We start from the raw sequence: 24,103 nt of genomic DNA on the forward strand, positions 1-24,103 counted from the left end.
GACAAATTCAAAATCGCGAATTCAACATAACGAATATTAAAATTGAAAAATCTCTGGGTTGTTGCAAAAATTTATGTATAGAAGTCTTTCATGATTCTGAGTATGAATCCGATATCAATATTAACAAATTCAAAATGAATAAAAATTAAATCATGTTGAAATGAATTGAATTGAGAGCTAATTGGTAAATTGTCAATGATCGAATTCACAGCGTTCCGTAATGTATATTTAACCATGAATATTTTAATAACTATATAACCGACACCAATAATTCCTTTTGAGAATTGAAAGTTACTTAATTTTGATTGCAGTCGAACTTCTCCAACACGTCACATTTCTAATATTTATATATATATATGACAAAATACTTTGAAATAACTTTTCTGCAACTTTAATTGCAAACTCAAAATTGTGACGTAACGGAGCAATTTCGACAACAAATTTGTATTCAGCAGTCAAAAAAAACTTTAAGAAACGGCTGATTTTGTTACGAATTTTGTTTGCACCTCTCTATTATTAGTATTAGCAGAATCCATAATTCGTAAGAATTTTTAATAATTTAGATTAATGCCTTGTTTGTGTTATTAAACTTGGTTAATAAATTTAATTTTTTAAACTCCAAATGTTTGAGGCAAGACGAGTTTGTTAAGATGAAAATACGAATAAATAAAAATTATTTGTTAAAATAATGTTCACCGCTCAAAGCTGGAGCGCGCGCGCGAGTCTGCAAACGTGAGCGGACGTTACGCTGAAAAGCATGCAATTAGAAAATAACCTAAATTCAAGGCGATTCGTGATTCGCGCTAAGAATTATTTCACCAGTCGGTCGAAACGAGGAGAAACTTGAGCTCGAGAGGCGACACGGCTAGCAGGGAAATGGCCAATTATTAGAAGGAACGTGGGTCGTACTTAAAGTCACTACTAGTTAGGACAACGCGCTTTATCCCGTTCGTTTTTTTTTTTCCTCCTCATCGCTATCGTCTATTTCCTCTCCGAGCGAGCGCGTATAGCGCTTCGCGAGAAAATCGTAATGTTATGTATAAATGCGTCGTTTTCACTCGCTTACCCGACTCGTGAGAAATTGCTCCGCATCGCGGAGCAAAGGCTCCGAGATAACGAGATATCGCGGTAAATTATGTATTCGTGCAACTGCATACCGGATATCACTCGCGCATTAATTCATCTATAATGTATCTGACGTCGCGGTCGGGACATCTCTTGATCGCTTTCGATCTGGTATCGGACCTTGAGAAGAGCGTGAAAAGTACCGATGCGGTGACTAGTCGCGGCTGAATATTTGAACGGCGATTGACGTCACACTTGACGTAGGGTTTCGCACTCGTGCATGTCGTGAATAACGCGGTCGCGTGTGTGGCACTTAGAAAATTATTTCAATAGTTTTTCCCTAATGACAAAGGTACTACGACAGTATACCTATTATTTGCGCAGCCCGTATCGTCCATCGTAAATTAAAGTTGGATGAATCACGATGGAAGCACGTGCTTTGCGATAAGATTCTACGAGAAAAGGTGCGTCGCCGGGACCGTGCTTACTTAGATCCGATTACTTGACTTTCTACTTAATTGTAACTCTCGGATAATACGGCGTTGGCAGAATATACACACTTGTCTTTTGCAATCTTTTTACAAATAAAAGAAACAGATCGGATCTGCTTACTTACGGTATTCGCGTCAATCAGTACGTGTTTATTGGAACAAGGTCGTTATATGCATTATACCTATAATTGTTTTTCAAGTCCATTAATGTTTAATATATACGTGTATATATAAAATCTGATATGCACACATTATTTTTACGGAAAGTATGTGTACATGTTTAGAGAAAAGTCATCTGTACTGGCATACTACTTTGTTTTATGGATAATATTTTTTAAACAAAACCTTACGAACATAAGTACAAACTAGAAAGTGTCTTTTATTAGATGGTTTTTATAATACTATCTCGAATTTTGTAATAATGTTTTTGTAATATAATCCAAAAGGAGCGTCTGAGAAATTGAGCCCAAAACTGGCATCCTAGGCAGAAATAACAGAATTCATGCACGGTTCCGTAGGAAAGGAGTTAACTATAAAATAAATTAAGTGATAAAAATATATTTTTATGTATTAAAAAAACAAAGTTTATAAAATTATTTGACTAAACTTCCACCAGGCCTTTTTTGCATTATTAGTACGTTTTATATATAGATTTGTTGTTATTTTTTCAACCTTAAGATATTGAGGATAGTGTGAAAAAATTCATGAAACATTTGTCAACATTATAGTTAAAGATTTCGTAGTTGTCTATGAAGAAGTCTCATGGAGAAGTGTATCAGTTTATGTTTTACGACGATTTTGATGTTTCAAATCGCACTGCGAAAAAAAAACATGAAAAAGGAAAATAACAAAAACAGTTTTAGGAAGCTACAAACATGTGAAATAATCTAGTATTATCAATAATATATACTTGCTATTGTTTAAACTATGCAGTTTGCAAAAGAAAATCATGAGAATTTTATTTCCGCTAAAATTCATTTTTAGCAGATTTTCTATAGAAAGAAGCCAAGGATGTATGAATTATAGATTTTTATTTCTTAATTACACGTACACAAAATAAAAATGTGTCATGTCCGAGAGATTACATGTATGTATCTCTATGTATTTTGACGCCCTGAAACCAAATATGACCTCAAAATTGCTCCATCAAATCAGGTTTTTTTTTTTACCTTCAAAAATAGTGTAGTTTGAAAGAATTTTCTTTATTTTTTGAAGATAAAGAAATCCTGATCTGATGGTGTAATTCTGAGATCCTATTCAGTCTCAGAGCGTTAAAATACATAGGAATACATAGGTTTAATCTCTCAGACATGACACTTTTTTTTGTGTGCAGCTACGCACAGCCACACACAAAAAAATTGATCAGATCAAGATTTTTTTTACACTCAAAAAATTGCTAAACGTTTCTTAAAATTACATACTATTCAACCCGATAAAAAAAAAATCCTGACCTGATGGAGCAATTCTAAAGTCATATTCGGTTTCAGAGCGTCAAAATACATAGGGATACATAGGTGTAGTCTTTTGGACATGACACTTTTTATTTTGTGCCTGTGTCTGTTATCTAAGCAGATCTTATTTTTATCAGCATTAGTACATACAGTGCAATGTTTAATCTCCGAGAAATAAGAGGTTGCTGCTTTAGATCTGTGCCAATATTAGCGTCTTCTAAATTATACATATACTTTTCGATTTTACGTTGTATTGACAGTATTCGTTCAGTCAATAGTCAACATTTGTGCATTGATTGGGAAGAATATTTGCATTGAAATTAGTTTAACTCATATTTACTGGTACACAGAGAGAATTTCTCCAAATACTGAGGAGAAGAGGGTATTATGGCTATTGTCGACAATACGGCTACCCCCCATTATCTTCGTTCTTAGGTGACGTATTCTGACAATTGCTTATGGAGTTATTTATTTAGTAGCCCGCCGTTTTTTAGTAATGCTAATATGCCAGTACATAATAACTGACAATTGTTATAAGACGTTTTTACTTTTGAGCACTTCTAAACTTTTTCAAGGTACACTTTTAATCTTTAATTACACATACTTTTTCATTATTCTTAAACTTGAGTGTATTATCACACGAATATACGTACACTCGAGTTTTTTTTTTTTTTATTTAATTTTTTATTGGCTGTACATATTTCGAATTATACAAAGTTAAAACAATAACATGGAATTTGGTTAATATGTTTTTTAAGCAAAATTTTTATATTGAAATGTCTTCAATAAATCTATTATTATTCTAGAGGGAGGTGTTTATAAACATTAGAGGCATCATTTTATATTTGTTGTTTAATGTTAAACAGAGATAAAATAATATTGTTAATGAAATTTTTAATGGTATTTCTAAAGTTTCTAAATCAGGAAAATTCTACACAATGGAAAATTTAAAAATATATAATTTTGTATTAAGATACTGTGTTTCTTTTAAACTAAACTAATTGTTAAAAATTATTTTTATGGATAGCCATATTACAATTATTTTTTTTCTTCCACCGATTATGCAGTGCATTAGATTTTTATAAATCATGTCCTAAATAATAAATATTTTATTATTTTGAGTCTAGAATCTGTCAAACAGCACTTTGACGAATGCAATTGTTAAAAATAGAAAATATTAATTATGAACAAAGTTATTCAATAAAATGAAAACATTAGCCTCTTTTCCTTTATTAGATCATTGTATGACTTTAATGTGTAATTTTTTAATAAGACTTTATAGTAACTTTGTTTAGAATAAATTTTATTGCCTAAAACAAGCAATAAATGCAATATGCTTTTTGTCTTTGATATAACGCAATGTGTTTATATTTTTACTAGAACTTCTCTAAACGCTTTCTAAAAGCGATGATTTTCTAGAAAAACACCTTTGACTGAAATGATAAATGAAGAAGTTTTATAACTGGTTCAATATTATGACTGTTGTTATTGCGACATGTGGTCGAATGTTCAGTGGTCACGAAGCAGTATAACGTCGTATTTGACTAATGTAGGTTGTTCTATATATTGTTGATTGTATTTGCTGACACATTCCGTACAATATTTCTTCGTTTTAATGGTTATGTCCCGTTTGAGAAAAAAAAAATGAGTCGAGCCCACCCGCAGACTACCGAACAATCAATCGTGATCTTTCTTGGGTGAAGAGTTCGTTTCGGTATGCTTCGTCAGCAAGCTATTGAACGAATCGACGATTGTCGTCGAGTCCATTTTTCATCGCACATTATAATTCTGTGCAAAAAAGAAAAAAGGATTCCTTTTGTTTTGTACGTGAAGAGAAAATCGAGAACTTCCAATCGGCACGTTACATTTCTTTCCGTCACGGGAAACCCATTTATCTGATTTTTTCACTTTCTCAATGGCTCGCAGGTGACGGGAAACGATTGAGTAATGCACGCCTAGTTTTTCTGCGATATCTCGCATAGTTCGACGTGTATCGGATTCCATTAAAGTCTACGACGCATCGTTACCAATGACTTTTTTGAAGACTGATTTATTTTCAAGGCTCATTTCTTCTAATCAAAGTTGTTCAATACTCCATCGCTCGTTCATTAATATATCTTCTATGAAGATATTGCAAAAAATATTTGATCTTGCATATTATTTCGGTACATCTAAATTTAAACTTATATAGATCACTGCATTAATCAATGAATAAATAAAAACAACTATTTGTTATATTATTAATAGAGTGACATGTAATTCCGTGTGGAAATGGTGTGTCTACTCATAATCAACGGATTTAATTCTAACCGTTACCCTACGTATATTTTCCGAGAGTTGCGTCAGATCCTCAGGAAACTTCAAGTTAAGCCTTAAAGATAGAGAATCTCTGATTATGATTTAGAGAATTAGGTTGAAGGAAATTTGCGAAACGTGGACTGAATTAGATTTGGAAAACTGGATTGTGTCAAATCTAAAAGTAAGCTTCAGAAAAAAGAGGCTCAACAGTAGGCTCGTACATAAGACCTGGTACACACCGGGTTTTGACTAACAAGCGCCAAATAGGAATTTTGTAGATCTAAGAATTAGGGATATGATTCCACACCTTATTACTACTTCTACTGTTAATATAGTTACACTTGCAAGTAAAAAATGATATTTTAATTAAATCTGTATAAAAGACTTTAAGTCTAAAAACTATCAATTAATTTTTGCAATTTATTATTTAAAAATTTTATTGTAATATTTTTCTTAAACTATCATTTACTAATAATTGTTCATTAATTGGTGCAGTGATTTTAGGAAAAATTACATATTTTTATCTTTAAACACATTAAAGAGTCAGGGGACCCCCTATGAAGTTTCGAACGCTTGCTGTGTGAAGACAAAATGAGATAAGAGGTTTAGACCTGGAGGTAAAAAAAGTTTAAAATCTCTTTCGATTGATATGGTTGATTAACTTTGTTGGTCAACTAGAATTTGAACGACACGGAAGCAAAGTTTTGTTGGGGTTTATGGGACTACCATTGTATATACACACAATGGTAGTCCCACAAACCCCAACAAAACTTTGCTGCCGTGCCATTCGAATTCACATATAAGTGAATTTTTTTGAGTAATCTTATACAAAAAGATTGAACAATTAAAACACGTTCGAACAGATCCGTTTGCGTAGGTTACTCACGTATACTCGGTCTAAAGTCTAAAAATATTATATAGTGCTGTGGAAAAGAGAACTTCTGCGCAAGATCCGAAATGTATCATAAAACACATTAATTTTCAATTTTAGAGACATTTTGAGATAATCAAAAATATGTTATTCGCTTTGTTACATAATTATACTTTTTAATAGGAATGACAATGACCTTTTTTTTAAGCTTTAATATGCCGTATTTTAAAGTCTTTAAAAGTTTTTTGTTATGATAATTTTTTAAAGGAAAAGTGGATTTTTGAAAAATTTTTTATTTTTTCTTAATGGTTTTTCCTTTATAACTTCACAATCAATCATTTTTTCAGCAATGCGGATTGTGCAGTTACATTTCTGAGATTCTAAACTTTTATTTGAAGAAAAAAATTTGTTGTAAAATACTGATTTGAACCAAAATTATAGCTTCTCAAAGTTGAAAAAGTCTCGCAGATCAGAAAATGTGTTTACGTATTTTACAAGATTGATGTGTTTAAGGCTTAATTGTTATCCATTATCATATTCTCTTTATTTTTATCCGTTTTTCTGATCAAGTAACAGCACAGACATTTATCAGTTTGTCCTGATTGATCTAAATAATGTTTGGAAATTTAAAGTATTCGTTGTTTATCGCGATTTCTGATTACGTATTCAATAACAAAAAAATATTGAAGAACAATTTTCATAATTTGTTATAAACGACAATGATATAAATTGAGCATAAAATACAATATATTTTGTCAGAATTTTAAACAATTTCAAGTTAAAACTGTAAATAAAAATAATTTTAACGTAATAAAATTAATACATATAACATTTTAATGCAACGATATCATGCTACGATAATTGATTAAAACAGCTTTTAATTTAAGAACCCAGAAATGTAATATCTCGAAAATTCAATTACTAATCAATTTAATAATTTTGATACTAACAATCATCTCTAATTAATTATATTAAATTTTTTAACACATTGTTGTAAAAGCTACAGAATTTATTTAAATAATGAAATTTATTTGGATTTATTTTATATTATATATATATATATATATATATATATATATATATATAGTTACTTTTCCATATACATTTTTTGTAGATTTTTTTTATTTATATTTAAGTATTAATATATTTAAAACTTTCTTTTTTAATACTAATTTTCTTTTTCTCTAAATTAATTTGTTCACAAAAATAGAAAATTTGCAGCGTTTACTAAAATACTTTCTTATATTAATTGATACAAACTGTGAATAAAAAAACATGAATAAAAAAATATTGTTTCTTATTGTATTAAAAATATATTAAAATATAATTATTGTAATGTTCTATATAAAATGCTTTCTACAAATTCTATTTACTAAATATAATTGTAAAGTATCGCTGATTGCTATGCAAGATTGATTCGTTGCTATTTACGTACGAGTCAATTAGTTCATTATTTATGCATCATACATGTTATGTACAAAATGTTTCGAAATTTGCGAATTAAACTATTATAGCAAGAAAATTCTCAAAAAATTAAATAAAATAATTATTAGTAGATTTTTATTTCAAGCAGTAAGTTTTAAGACACTTAAAACTAATCAACCAGAGATTACATTTAAATTGTTACTTGTCATGAGGTCACTAAACTCCGCTTGTGCGACTTACAAGCATGCCATTATTTAAACGTAATTGGGTAATTTTTAATCTTTTTTCTCAAAAACTAATTGAAATAAAAATTTACAAATTATTACTTAATTTTTTAGAACTTTTATTTATAGTGTGTTTTGAATTCGCGAATTCAGGACATTCTACATATATATGTATGTGTGTGTGTGTGTGTGTGTGTGTGTGTGCGTGCGTGCGTGCGTGCGTGCGTGCGTGCGTCATATACCGAGAAAAAATAACTAAATTTTAATAAATATTTATTTGAATAGTACTAATAAAATATTTACTAAATACAAATATATAATATATTTATTTAGTACAAGAACCACTATTTAAGTAAGGTTACTGCACTAGTCGCTGAACAGTCATCAATAAATGACTATTTCAGAAATATATTAAAATAACAAAACTTTAGAATAATAAATTATAAATTAATTGATATTTTTTAAATCTAATTTTTATTCAAATTTGATTAAAACATCATTTTTTATTTAAATATGTAATAATATTAAGTAAAACTGGAAAATATATACCTTACTTCAAAAATGTATCTATAACAGAAATTTACTATAAGCAAAGTCGAATGTATATACGTACTCCAAGAAAACATTTTTATATATAATATTTATTATCAAAGAACTTAAAATCGATTGTTTTAGGATCGCATAATACTAAAATTTTGTTTATGTCTACTTATTATTGTATTTTATTTGTTTTTATTTATATTTTCTGTAAGTCAAATATTGGTGCATTTCTTGTTTGTACCAATAAACGCTATATCAGTCATTAACTAGCAAACCGAACGCGAAACGGTTGTACCAGTGAACAATCAGTTATATTCAAGTGATATCTGCCAAACAGATGTCATCAAATTAAAGGTTATTTTGTATATTTACGTATATAGAGGTAAATTTAACCTTTTTAATTGTTATTATATATTGGTATACTTTAAAAATTTAGTTATTATGATTATAAAGCTATTAAATATACGGTTAAAACGAAAGATTAATTATAAATATAAACAAAGTGATAGTGAGGTTAACTTCCTGTTGTCATTATATTTCTTTTTAGATTCTTGAATACGATGTCGAATAATCAGGCAAAAAATAGAAAGAAAAAATATTGTAGATTTACTTATTCACAAGAAGCATTGCAAGATGCTATTAACAGTGTACTATTGATGGGATAAGCATAAATAAAGCATCGCAGCTATATAAAATACCAAAAAGTACTCTTTTCAATAAGTTACACGATAAAGTACCTATTGAAAGAAAAATGGGGCTTTTGCCTGTTCTTTACCCAAAGAAGAAGCGAATCATCGCAATGGATAAAACGTGGATTATTCACAAAGCAAAGTTAGGATTTCCAATGCATACAAGTGACGTACAGGATGTAGTGCAATCCGTTTTAGAAAAAAGTAAACGAGAAAATCCATTTGTAAACAACAGACCTGGTAGAAAATGGATGAATTTATTTTTGAAAAGACATTCTGAAATTAGTTTAAGGAACACTGAAGTATTATCAAAAGCTAGAGCATCTGTTACAGAAGAAAGCATACGTGAATGATTTACTTGTTTAAGGCAATATTTGACTGAAGAAGATGTATATGATATTTTAGAAAATTCTTCAAGAATTTTTAATATGGATGAAACAGGAATGTTATTATGTCCTAAACTTGGTAAAATTCTTGCAAAGAAAGGAGAAAAGAATCGGTATATATTAGCATCAGGCCAAGAAAAACAATGCATGAGTGTATTATGTACAGTTTCTGCTAATGGAGAATCTATTAATCCTTTAATAATATATCCCTATAAAAGATTTTCACGTGATGTCATGGAATCTCTACCGGATAGAGTTGCATGATTTTTGTAATGAAAAAAAAATTTTATTATTCTGTTTGTTACCCAATGCAACTCACATCCTGCAACCATGTGATGTAGGAGTATTTTGTCCTTTAAAAATTGAATGGAAGAAAGTTGTTCAAAACTATATGCAAACTTCAAAAAAATTAATCACTAAAGTTAATTTTGCTTCAATTTTTCATAAGGCTTATTTAAGTGCTTTAAAGCCTCAAACGATAAAAAATTCATTTGAAGCATGTGGTTTTTATCCCTTTAATCCTGATAGAGTAGATTATTCCAAATGTATGTTAACTCGACATAAGCAACTGCAGCAAATTGAAGACATTGAAACCGATACAAATATGATTTCTATAAATAAAGTATTAATTGATCTTGAAAGAAATACACCTACTGAAGTAGTACAAGCATTTGAAAATGCGTATAAATGTAACCAAAAACCACCGATGGAAGAAATCTTATTTTCTGTATGGAAAAAATATAAAACTTAAATTGCTAAAGAAAATGAACAGAATTCTATTCTTTTAAATGATGAAATTCATATTTTGTTGTTACCAGAAACAAATGTTAACACAAATGCAAGTATTTGATAATCATTTTCACAATTTTGTTAGCAATAAGTATAAGTCTATTTTTATGCTTTTATAAAAAATTATGTTTCTAGATGTGGCAGTGATTCAATCTGTTGCAAATAACTTAATTAATACAAGTGAGGTATTAACAATTTATGTGTCTGAATTTAATGAAGACAGTACAGTTGAACTAAATCTAAATGAAATGAATGTATTTCATTATGAGAATGATAATAATGAGAATGATTTACTTGTGCTCAATCCTTCCGACAATATTTTAAGCATTGATGAAGAAGTACAAACAAGTAAAATTTAATATTATTTTATTAATTCTTTATCTAAATAACAAATATTTTTTTATACATTTTATTTTTGTATCTATTTTTTAGATACTGAAACATGCTCTGATGTAACAGAAATTAATAATATTGAATCTTTAAAAACATTATCTGCTGACGTAGGGGCTAAGTGCCAAACTAATTCTGTGCAATCATGTTCTGATGTTTTGAAAGGTATTTTTTATAAAAAGTTTATAACTTTCACATTAATCTCTTTACATAGATTTTTATATATGTATAATGTTGATTATAAATATTACAGAAACTACAAATAAAATAGTTTCTAATCTAATTATAAAAGAAAAAAAGTATTGAATATGAAGCACTATAGAAATTTACATTTTCTTAGTCAAAAAAATGTAGGAAAAAAACGAAAAGCGATACAAAACAAACAAGAAAATATTTTTGCTATTACATCAAAAAAATGGAAAGATATGGAAGTTACAAAAAGGAAAACTATTGAACAACAAGAAGTTGAGAAAGAAGAAAAGAAATAGCAGCGATTGATAAAACAAAAATTAAAAGAAGAGCAAATAGAAAATAAAAAGCAGCGATTGGCAAAACAAAAATTAAACGAAAATATAAAAAAAAGAACAAAAATAAATACTAAGAAGGTAACAAATTCTATAAAAAATTAAAAAGCAAAAGGCTTTACTTTAACAATGTTAACATTTATAACTTTATCCAGTCGAGATTTATAAATATTCCTACAATTTTGCAAAGTTAATTGAAATTCAATATTCAGTATATTAATTCTTTTAGCGATGTAATCTCGCGCATATTATCTCATCAATTAATTTCTGAAAATTAAAAAATTTTTTGTGCCGAAAATTAATTCCTAAAAATAATTAATTGATTTATTAGAAAGGTTAAATGACATAACTTAGTTTAATACCAAAGAATATTGTTCTTTGGTAATATTTTTTGTGCAATTTTTTACGTGGAATATTAAATAAAAAAAGTTTTAATTAATTAAATATGTACTTTTATTTCATTAAAAATAAATATTTCTTTTATTTTGAAAAGAAAATTTGTACATTGGTCATTCACTAGTACGCATCGGTCATTAATTGATGCTTGACGGTTATTTACTGGTGTTTTTTACGTTTTTTTACTTTTTAATTCAAAACTATTATTCCCTTCTTATTTTTTAAAGATAATATATGATATTTTTAAAGAATAAATAAGTAGTTTTTAGTATTCAATGGTTGGATATCTTTTTCTCTTTTATGTGCGTACTATAATTCACAAAATATATGGTGAATTTCTTATTTGTTCATTGACTGGTGTAGTGACCCTATCATTTTTTTCTTATAAAGTATATATGTATATACCGTAAATAAATATTTTGTTAGTACTATTCAAATAAATATTTATTAAAATTTAAGAATTTTTTTGTTTGTGTGTATACATATATTTGTGTATACATATATGTATGTATGTATGTATGCATTTATTGCATGCATATATATTGCAAGTATGATAACATGTAATTCAATCTTCTTTTTCTTTCTTACTCTATTCCCTCTCTTTTTCTTTTCTCGCTTGCTTTTACGCGTATAATTTTTAAAAAAATCTGTGTAAAACGGGTATAAAAACGATAGTAAGCGATCAAATTGAAAAGAACGCATTCTATGTTGAATCCTACCACGGCCTAACAGCCGCTCCATCCTGCCTGTCATCGGCCTGGTGGGCCCGGTGGGGCCTGCAATGGTAGGACTCGCTAGATCCCGAAGTCTTCACCCGAGATAAAACACATTATAAACGGCCGGACGGGTATCTGGTTTCAGGGAAGCGGCGGCACGTGCGCCGGAGTTCGGGCCCAGGTGGTGTCGCCCGCGCTGCTGAGGAAACGCAAAAAGAAGAGGTCAACGATAGAGGATGCCACGAGGAGGCGGACGGGATATCAATCGAAGAGATTAGCTCGTCGGTGACGAGGAGCGAAGTTCTCGGTGACGATGGCGGCATCACCGGTCACCACTATCATTCGCCGCCTTACCTCTGCCGTCTCCGTTATCATAGTCCTCGTCACTCGTCGTCACGTCAACGGTACCACCATCGAAGGGACATCGATGACTGGGGCAGCGACGGCAATGGCAACGATAGCGGCGATGATGAAAGAGACGAAAACGATGAGAACGACGACGACGACGACAAAGAGGAGGAGAACGATAAGATGTGCCTCGAACGTCTCCATCCTCGCCTTCATCGGTTCTATGATCGGCGGTCTCGCGGAAGCAGCGACATTGACGCCGAAGTCCAAGTTCATCGAACTGAAACGACGACCGTCCATCCTCTCGCGCGAACCTCGCCTATCGCGACTACCGCCGTCGCCAACCCCTCTGTCGTCACTGCCATGGCGAGAGGATGCAAAATTCCGCCTTACCTCACGACTATATTACTTCTTTCTTACACTCTCTTCGGTATAGCAGGTTGGTATTGCACTCGACTTGTATATTCAGCACGTATGTGTATATACATACTTACATACATATATATATATATATATATATATATATATATAAAGAGAAAAAAAAACTAGTTGCAATTATCATAATTTAATTAAAATTTATAGTCATTTTCGTTGTCAACTATATATATTTATAGTTGCTTCAACCATGCAAATTATAATTTTTAGTTACTATTACTATGTAAATAATAAGCGAATTTAAAAAAATAGTTCTATTCATTATAATTTGATTGCACTTATTACATAGAAATGTCTATTTTATTTTTACCATTTTGATATTTTACTGTATTAATATTTGAAATTATCATAAAATATAGTAAAATTTTTTTTATTACTGATAGAACTATAAACATAATGTTATTGTTACTAACATTATAGCAATAACAACTATAAAAATGGAGATCCTAACTATTTTATTATGTAATTATAGTCACAAATAGCAAAACACTTTTTTCAGTATATAAACAAGTTTTTAATTTTTTTGAGAAATGAAATCGAAGAAAAAAATAGATTTTTTCCTGTTTTACCGAAAAATAACCGCGAAATCTAGTGTTTTTTAGTTTTCCAGAAAAATAAAATTGAAAGGAAAATCCGTTTTTTATTTTTTCTGAAAAATATGAAAAATGACTGTTATAATAATGAATTTTATTGATGTATTACTTATTAGTTCTTAAATGTGAAATAAATTTTAAAGTTTCTCATTGATGTAGAGGACAATAAAAATAAATGATCTTATTTTTAAAAAATCCGGAAAAATACAATGAGAACAATCGGAAAAACTTTTTTTCTAAAATTTTCGAGAATTTTGTCAGGCTAATTGTAAAGCTGGATACATACTTGACAAACGAACAACAACAAACACATGTATGAGCGTCCATATCGTGCACGAATTTTCTTTAATGTATCACCTCATGAGGGAATCAAATCAAACACAAATCGAACGTTCTGTCTATATATTCTTTAGGATACATATCTGCTGAATAAGAATAACGAACGCGTTTGCTATTTGTTCGCTAAGTGCATAACCCACCCCTCCGGCTTAAGAACACTAGGTAGACGCAATACAATTAGAAGAACAAACTTTTACAACATAACCTTAAACTATGTTTATATTTCTTATAGTGTATTGAAACAAAAGTTTGTAGTATTTTTTAAGTGAAATGAAGTTGAATTCAAAAAAATTTGTTTTAGATATTCATACATAGATTTATTCAACCATATATGTACCGCTCTACGAACTTTTCTTTCAACCCAATATTTGCATTTATAAACCACGTTACAATTTGGCGGTCGTATTTATCGGTAATAGTGAACAGAAGAAGAAAGAGAAACGCCCATTGGAAATAGCATGTACTTAAAGAGGATAAATTATCGTTTTGCATTACACGGTGAATCAGTCGCCCGTGTTGCGTTCTTCGCCACTTGTTACGCTTGTTGAGCCACAATCTTACAATCTGTCGCTTCTCTCTCTCTCTCTCTCCCCCCCTTTTTTCTTCCATTTTTCTTACGAACAAGGCGGACAAAAGTGCTGCCGTACAGAATATTTCCGTGTCGAGCGAAGTGCCTTCGCCCTCGTGACAAAGCGCTCATTTTATGCGCGACTTATGCCAGACGATACGAGCAAATGTGTGTAATGTAATAGTACTCGCGCGTCACGTTGCACCTGGTCCCGACGTAAAACCGTCGAGATAATCGACGTGGAGTATCGTTATCCGTTTCCCTGTTTCTCTCACGCCTCTCGCGCCGTCGCGCTGCAATTACAAAGGCGCTTCAACTTTAGCGTATGCCTGTCAAACACGCTTATCTTCCCCGCACACATCTGCACCTTACGTCTTTATCTCTCGATACTGTGAAGACGAAGCGATTGTTACAACCGACAAATCTGAAGCGCTAACCGTATAACAATGATGTAATAAGGTATCCTCCTCCTCCTCCTCTTCTTCTTCAGATGCTTTCTCCGCGTCGGAGGTTGGCAATCAACGTGGCTATTTTTATTTTGGATGCTGCTCTTCTAAAGAATTCCCTCGAAGTACATCCAAATCATTCCCTCAAGTTATGCAACCATGATATTCTTCCTATACTTCTGCTTTCCTAAATTTTCCCTTGCATAATCAATCGTAGCACGGAATATCTCACTCTTCTTGTTAATGTTTCTGATATTGCAATTTCTTACATTTGACAATGGTTATAAGCTCCTTCCATTTTTTCTCAACACTTCAACGTTTGTTATCTTGATAACTTTAGCATTCTCCGACAGATCCACATCTCCAGCGCTTCAAGCTTCCTTACAGTCACCGCGTTCAATGTCCACGCCTTCGCCCCATGCAATAGGATTGAGAAAATGCAACATCTCACAAAACGGCTTCTCAAATTTAAATTTAGGTCTCTGTTAATAAAAATACCTTCTTTATTTTTTATGAAGTTTATTCTCGCTTTTTCTATCCTTCATCTTTGTTTGAATGATCTTTGGTGGAATTGATTATCGTATCAAGATATGTGTACTTTTCTACTTGTTGCATCTCGTTACTATTGACTATAAGATTTTCCCTCTCTTGATTTCTCTTGGAAATTTACATATATTTAATTTTCTTAACATTCATTATTAGTTTATATTCTTTGTTGCATTTAGCCACCTTATTTACCAATTCTTGTAGATTCCATTAGAATTAATGTATCGTTTGCGTATCTGATATTATTGATTAATATTCCATTTATTTTTATTTCTGCTTTTTCTGTAACGCCTTTTTTAATATCTTTTCCAAATATATATTAAAGAAGATGATAATGAAGTATAATGAAATGATGCAAATGAGACATTTTTAATCATAAAACTCACACATGATTTTTATCTATGAAATATTTACTATGAGCAAAATCAAATGAATGATGAGAGAGAGAGAGAGAGAGGGCGGGGGGAAGACGCACGCGGGTTTCTCGCAAGGAAAAGATAAAATGCCGCGCCTGTTCGATAAACTGGAGCGTATGGAGCGTGAAGCGTTGTCGGGGTGTGGAAACGGCAGATTGTAAAATTACAACAGGTGACGGACAGCAGCCACGCGCGGGACAGATGCAACCATTGCCGCCTTAGCTGTACTATGCAGCTTTGTGTACAGTCTCGCGCCTGCGAGATGCACGCACTCTCTCATCCCCCTCCGTTCTCCCCCGTTTTGCCTCACCTCATCAGACCTCATCCCGCTTCACCTCATCTTGCCTCGCCTCGCCTCGCCTTACCTTACCTTACCTTACCTTACCTTACCCTTACCTTACCTTACCTTACCTTACCTCGCCTCGCCTCGCCTCGCCTCGCCTCGCCTCGCCTCTCGCCTCGTCACTTCACCTCTCGTTTCACCTCACCTCACCTCACCTCACCTCACCTCACCTCACCTCACCTCACCTCACCTCACCTCACCTCACCTCACCTCACCTCGCCTTACTTCGCCTCGCCTCGCCTCGCCTCGCCTCACTTCACCTCACTTCACCTCTCGTTTCACCTCACCTCTCGTTTCACCTCACCTCTTGCCTCACCTTGTCTCTCGCCTCACGTCGTCTTTTCGCTGGGGTGGTCATCACTGTCGTATGCGTAGATATATGAAAAAAGCGAGGGTGTGAATAGAAGAAGTGAAGAAGAAGCAGCCCCATCTATTGTGATCAACGAACCTAGAAAAACTGACAAAATCCTTGAAGCTCCTTAGTAATTTATCCGGTTATTCACTCGTTCTCTCTGCTTCTATCCCTCCCTCTGTTACTTCGTTAATTAAGGAGTCATACGATCATTAATTATTACTTATCTCTAATACAACTAATTGTTTATATGCAACGTGAAATAAAATTTTTTCTATAATAGTAATAATAGAAAAAAGTAACTTCATATATCTATATTAAATGAAATAACATTTTCAATTAGCACAAACTTGAGATATTCTCACTTTCAATACCAGTTTTATACTCTCTCTCTTTTTTAAGTTATAAACTTGAAACTTGGTACATTTTTGATATTTGAATATTTTTACTAATTTTTTTAAACATTAGAAAAGGTTTTTCTAATATTATCTCACTGTTGTCAAAATTTTAAATGCATAAATTATCAAAAATATATTTAATCTATATAAATATAGTTCTCGTCTGACTTACAACTTGAAAAAATAATTTTTACAAAAATGGCAGTTTTGAAAAAAAAATAATTTTTTTTCCGAGACTTTTTTAACAGAAATATTAAAAAGTACAATTTTTAGAAAAGGTTTTTCTAATATTATCTCACTGTTGTCAAAATTTTAAATGCATAAATTATCAAAAATATATTTAATCTATATAAATATAGTTCTCGTCTGACTTACAACTTGAAAAAATAATTTTTACAAAAATGGCAGTTTTGAAAAAAAAATAATTTTTTTTCCGAGACTTTTTTAACAGAAATATTAAAAAGTACAATTTTTATTAGAATTTTTATTGTAGGATGAACGAAAGAGAAAATGAATATTTTCTAAAAATTTTTAGTGAATAAATTAACAACTAGACGAATTCTCGTGGCAACAGTTTTAAAAAAATGTTACTTTGAAAAACTGACGGGAATGAATAGAGATAATTTTATAGTAAAACTTGTATAAAACATTTATTTGATATCTTGAATAGTTTTTGAGTATAATAAAAAAAGCAGAAAGACTTTTCCCAAGAGAGGCGTTTTTACTCCTTAACACCGTTTTTAGGCAGCAACTAATATTTTTTAAATACATTTATTTATGTAACCTATATGTATACAAAGTTTCATTAAAATCAGAAATTTATACTTAAGAATGTTTTCTTGTAAGTTCAAAATTGCAATGAAACATTGCATAAGTCACTTTGAACACTTAAATTACTTATACAAAAGAAGAAGATTTTTATCATTGTGTTTTTAAATGATTTCATTTTTAATATTAAATAAAGTAAGTAAAAATGTTATTAAAGTATATAATGTTATTTATATTACTTTTATACATATACATTTTATTTAAAGTATAAATGTTAACACATTACAAATTTCAATTTACTTTGTACGAGTACGAGTGATGCAACCTTAAAATTACATTTTAAATCTCTGATAAAACATTTATTGGTCGTGTGCGAAAAATAAAGCAATACTAGGTTATTAGTGGTAAAAAAAACCGGAAAATCAAAGAAAAATCAAGAAATAAAAAATGGTCAGAGAAAACCGAAAAGTTTAAAAATCAAAAAATTTCTTAATCTAAGATAAAATTAAATTATTGTAAACCTTTTCTAAATTTAAAAATTTTATATTTTTTTAATTATTAAATGTAATTTTTAAAATTATTTAAAGAAACAAATATTATTTATGATTTTTAAATTTTGCAGTGAACAAGTTGCAGAAAACCATTAACAAGCATAGTTAAAAAAGGGAACTATATCTTGACTTTTGCAAAGTCAAAATATAGTTTTATATATGTTAACGATATTTCACAAATCACTCACAGCATAATTATAAAAAAATTAATTATATGAAATATTTAAAAATATGATAAGTTTAATTTATGTTATATTCTATATGTTTTAAAAAATGTAACTAATAACAAATTTTAATATTTTGTCTTTGTTTTTATTTTAAGTAGGTTAATAGCCCTTTTTAACTTTAGTTAAAGAATTTTTCCAAAAAAATTACTTGAAAACTTGGAAAAAGTCAGGTTTTTCCTATTTCGCTAATAACTCTGGATATGTCGCGGCGCATTGTAAATGTAAAAAGTCTAGTAGTTGTTACATGTTTTTTTTATTTACAGACGCTTGCTCGTCGCGTTCAACGCCAAAACCGAGGCCGCCAACGCCAACGGATCGGCCGAATATTACATTCCACATGTACACGTGTCCACCGGATTACGCAGAGTGGTATTGTTTGAACGGCGCCACGTGTTTCACCGTGAAAATTGTCGACTCCCTTCTGTACAACTGTCTGTAAGTATACGACTTCATCCCTCTTGAAGCTATGCGGCGCGCCAGTATAACCGTCGACTGGCGACAAATAAATTCCCATGAAAATTCCATCCGCGGACTTTTGGCGGCAGAAATTTCCGCGGACTATGGCACGACACTCGGAATGTCTTTGAAAATGCCCCGAACATTTATGCGAGCACGCGTAAGGGACGAGTATATTGTGGCACCGGTCTCCACCCGGGCGCCTCACTGTGCGAGACGCGGCCACGAACAATCGTGACGATTCTAGGCGAAAGAGCCACCGGGGGAGAGACGAACTCGCGTTGTTCAGCCGTTAATCTGTGACTGTGCGACCTCGGCACGTACGCTAAACCTACGGATTCCTGTCGATTCGTGTTCGGTTAACATTCCTCTCCGAACATTACCATCGCTTTTCCGACTCTATCAACTCCACCGACGTTTTTTCTCCTTTTTTTTACGATAACTATCATCCGATAGTGATTCGATGATGATTCGCAAGATTAACGCTAGAAACATTGAGCAGAGTATTGAATTTAAATATTGCAAGAGGAAAAAAAGGTCTGTCGAGTAATCGGATTAACATCGGAAGAGCGTCGAAGAGTGCGGAGCACATCGTGCTCACTCAACCTTACCATTTCCCACGGTGTTTGCTTTGTCGACCGCGATTTGCTGTTCGAATCGTCTCTCATCTTGCGCCTGCCGCATCCGACTTGAATGTAACAGTCACATTTCCCCGTGAATTTTTAAGTGCCGTGTAGCAGATTTTATCAAATGCAGTCTAGCAACAAAAAAGTCTGTGATATGGCAATTATTTGGACATACAAGGACGATACTTATTGTTAATTATAAAAACTCCTGCGCGATACTAAATAATCAAATCAGTCACTTGACAAGCAACATAAATTAATTTTTGTTAAAAATTGGGATATTCACAGGATAATTACTGGAATATATGCTACTGAGAAAAAAATAGAAAAAAACCTGTTTTCAGAAAATTTCTTTTTTGTCTTAGAAAATCATGGATTTTCGTAAAATTTTATTGAAATTTGAGAAAATTTTTTTGGAATTTTATTTTAAATTTTAAATTCTCTTTCTGACAAAATATTATTATATTATATTATAGAATTTCCTAATTAAGAAACCCCATTTTATATGTACAAAGATGTACATTTTATTTCTAAAGAACATAAGTAAAAATATTCAAAATTAGTTTTTTTTAAAATAAGTATTAAAAATGATACATTTTATTTACTTAATGTATAAAATAAGTCATTTGAAACATGTTTTTAATTATTTTTAACACTGTAGTTATAAAAATTTAATTTTTTTTTCTTCAATTCAAAGTAAGATTTTTTACTTATATTGTTCAAATGATCGAAAATCAAAGAATAAATTACAATTTTCATCAAATGTCAACAATAGTAACTATATTCGATGTAGCCTATATTCTGCATACATTTCCGTAGTTTAAGTACATTATTTTTGTAATAAACTGCGCGGTACTACGCTGATACTCTCAACACCATTTTTAAATTTTTAATAGTGTTTGCTTTTTTTATATATATATGATTTTTTAGGATTTGATGATAGCAGATTTTAAAGTTTTTTTTACTTTGCAAAAAAATTTATAATCAATTAATTAAGAGTTCCAAGTTTCCAGAAAATAATATTTCTTATTGAATAACAACAAATATATTAATACAAATAATTCTAATATGATCGGGAATTGCAATAACAAATTGAAATAATGAATACGGCATTACCGATCGAAAGCAGTTCTTAGTGCTCAATAATTTTTTTTCTCAGTGAATTTTATAAGCATTTACAAGATTCCCCCAAACTGCACTCAAAAAATGGTCTTGCAAGTACAGCCACAATTTTTTGGCTGCAAAAAATTAATTAAGGTAGATAAATTGTTAGCAAATATTTTGATATTGCATTTGTGGTACTTAACCAATCTAAATAACAGAGACAGAATTTATATCTGAATTGTTTGTGAAATTTAAATAGAAAATTTGTCTGTAACATCTACTCATGTTAAAGCCAATCATACTTATTGTAAAATTTGACTATATAATTGGCAATGAGACCTATATTTTCTAGAAATTATTATTAAATGTTACTACTATAAATGTTAAGTGATAAATTCCTGTTAGCAGATACAAAAATCAGCAAGAAATTTAACTCTACATCAGCAAATATTTTTTTGAGTGTGCGCGCCACAATTTTGTGCCGGACTTAAAACACAGTTTCAAAGAAGAATCCGTTATATCACGAAATTAAATTGCTAATCGATTTAATTATTTATTTGATGCTCGTACGCATCTCTACTATTCCTTCTAATCCCAAAAAGCTGTAAAGAAATTATTACGAATAATTTTTTGCGTTAATCCTGTTTGGTGAAATCTTGTAAATGTTTATAAAATTCATCTAGAAAAAAAATTTATTAAGAACTACTTTTGACCGGTAATGCCGTATTCATTATTTCAATAAATATTTATTTTTGAAAAATTTAGAATTTTTTGGAAAATTCCAAAATATTAGAATTTACTTTTAACACAAAAAAACTGAACATGACAACTAAACATTTAGTTTTTATTTTTTTAATTTTTTTAGTATAAAATTATATAAATAAATATTTTTTTTAATATTAAAATGTTATAATTTTATTAAGTCTGTTTTTATAATTATAATCTGTATAGGCAAGTCGTGCTTAAAGTTGAAAAGAAGAAAATTAAATATTGTAAATGCATATAAATTCCCCTAGGAAATTATTATCGAGCACTTTTGACATATCGCTTTTGACATATGGTCCCTGAAAAGTAAATAAAATTTGGAAATGTGTTTAATATTTACACTTTAAATAAACTTTATACTTACATAATAAGTACCTTGAATAATAAAAAAAAATATATATATATATTTTACCAAATAGCATAATAAAATAGCGATTGAAGATTTCACAATTTAATCTGTTTACATATTTATATTAGATACATATTCTTACATCGATTAATGTACGACGATTTTAATGCGCATTAGTGCGTCCAATCGAATTCGCTAATAGAAAAAATCATTTATAATAGATCTTGTATTCAAGATCGTCTTAAGATCTCGAGTCGAGATGCCGTACTTCATTGGCTAGATGAAATCTTAAAACCATCCATGACCAAACTTAAGACGATCTTGACTACAAGATGTCTTATAAATGATTTTCTCTATTAGCAAATTCAGTTGATGCATTAGTGTGCATTAGTGCACATTAAAACTATTGTATGTACAGTCGTGGTCATAAGAGTTGCGACTCTTTCTTCGATGGTTTTTGGAATGTAGACTTGCTCATCGAGCGGCGAACATAATTGGTTCTTACTTGTGGATCCAACCAGTTACGTTCGCCGCTCGATAAGCAAGTCTACATTCCAAAAATCATCGAAGAAAAAGTGTCGCAACTCTAATGACCACGACTGTACATGAAAATTGACCTACACAAATATTAGCTCAAGTTTTTTTTTACGAACAATAACACGTGAATTGCGATCAAGTTACTAGCGACAAAAAAATATATCAGAAAAATGATGATCGTCAGTCAATAATCTTAAATAATCACTAATCTTGAAATAAATTTCGAAAAACATGAAAATGATCGATCACTACTACTTTTCTGAAAGAAACGGAGGGAATAATACAACGATTAATATTGTGCGCAATCATTATCGTCCGATACGTATTCATGAAGAAATTACATTGCTTTTATTTGTTCTTTTTCCCGAAAATAATGACACTTTAACTATAAAACTAGATTAATATTTAACAATCTGAAAATCCTTTAAGGATATTCTGAAATAAAATACTAACTTTTTATAAGAAGATATCTTGATTGGCTTTACAGAGAAAGAGAAAGTTTATGCATACTTTAATTTTTTGTAAAAAAATTTGAAACTATAAAGTCAATTCAAAGATAATTTTTTAATAAAAGAATATCGGTCATTTATTTTAAAATAAGTTTAAATTTGAACAATATAATTTTTAAAAAATATTTAGTAGATTCTTAAGAGAATCCTCAATAACATATAAATCCTGTATTAATTAAATATTTTTTTAATCATAATCGACACAACAAACTCTTTTTAAGGGCTGACAATTTTAATAACTTAATTTTTATTATAATAATAAAACTTTAACACGTCATATATCGTAGTATAATAAATAATGCCAAAATAATCCTTTTTTTGTAATTTTAATTAAATTTCTCAAAATTGTGATATAATAGGTCAACTTGATGAAAAAGACCGTATTTACCAAAAAACTACAAAAAACATTGTTTTTATTTTTAAGATTTAAATCTCTCCCCCCCCCTCCCTCTTTACCACTCTCTTTCTCTACCTTTACCTTTCTCTTTTCGCTCACTCCCTCCTTCCCTTTCTTATAAAAAAATCATAAACTGTTCGATATATTTTATTAAAGTCATTGAACTTACACTATACAGTTTAAGAAAAATAATCGTACGTATTTTATATTTTACTATTTTAAAACAAAATATGTATAGTAGATATTAATAAAAAAAAATTCTAAAGCATCCTTAATACCACTTGTCTTACAACTTGAACTATAACTGTTGTCCTATAATTGCCATGAATATCAGAATAATTTTTTTAGAAAAGAAAGAAAAAATTCTGTATAATGATTTTTTTAACTCCTTTGCCTACAATTAAAATCTAATTAAATATTCACTAATTAGCTACATAAATATCTGATTAATACCGATAGTAAAAACAGTTGACTTGAAGAGCATACTTTACGCCTTCCTGTTATTCGAATTACGAACGGAAAGGAAACCGTTAAAACACACATTCATGATATTTCAATAACATGAATTAATTGTGATATTTTGCTTTGCAGATGCGCCAATGGATATATCGGGCAAAGATGCGAGTTTAAAGATTTGGATGGTTCCTATTTACGTAAGTAAATCTGCTGTTTCCAAACGATTTTTATAATTTTAACGACGTAACAACTTTTGAAAGTATTAGTGTCCGTGGTTGTTTTAAAATCAGAATAAATAACTATGTAATTATTTTGCGTG

At 30.5% G+C, this 24,103-nt stretch overlaps 1 protein-coding gene across 1 annotated transcript in view; it reads left to right on the forward strand.

The window, feature by feature from the left end:
• LOC105195885 overlaps positions 1 to 24,103 on the forward strand; it is a 50,553-nt gene that overhangs the window by 20,283 nt on the left and 6,167 nt on the right. The window contains exons 2-4 of the mRNA XM_011161509.3: positions 12,401 to 13,042; positions 18,849 to 19,020; positions 23,920 to 23,981. Coding sequence (XP_011159811.1) covers positions 12,401 to 13,042; positions 18,849 to 19,020; positions 23,920 to 23,981 — 876 coding nt within the window. The remainder of the gene's footprint in view (positions 1 to 12,400; positions 13,043 to 18,848; positions 19,021 to 23,919; positions 23,982 to 24,103) is intronic.

This window comes from Solenopsis invicta, chromosome 8 (assembly GCF_016802725.1).
Source record: "Solenopsis invicta isolate M01_SB chromosome 8, UNIL_Sinv_3.0, whole genome shotgun sequence".
Classification (NCBI taxonomy): Eukaryota; Metazoa; Arthropoda; class Insecta; order Hymenoptera; family Formicidae; genus Solenopsis; species Solenopsis invicta.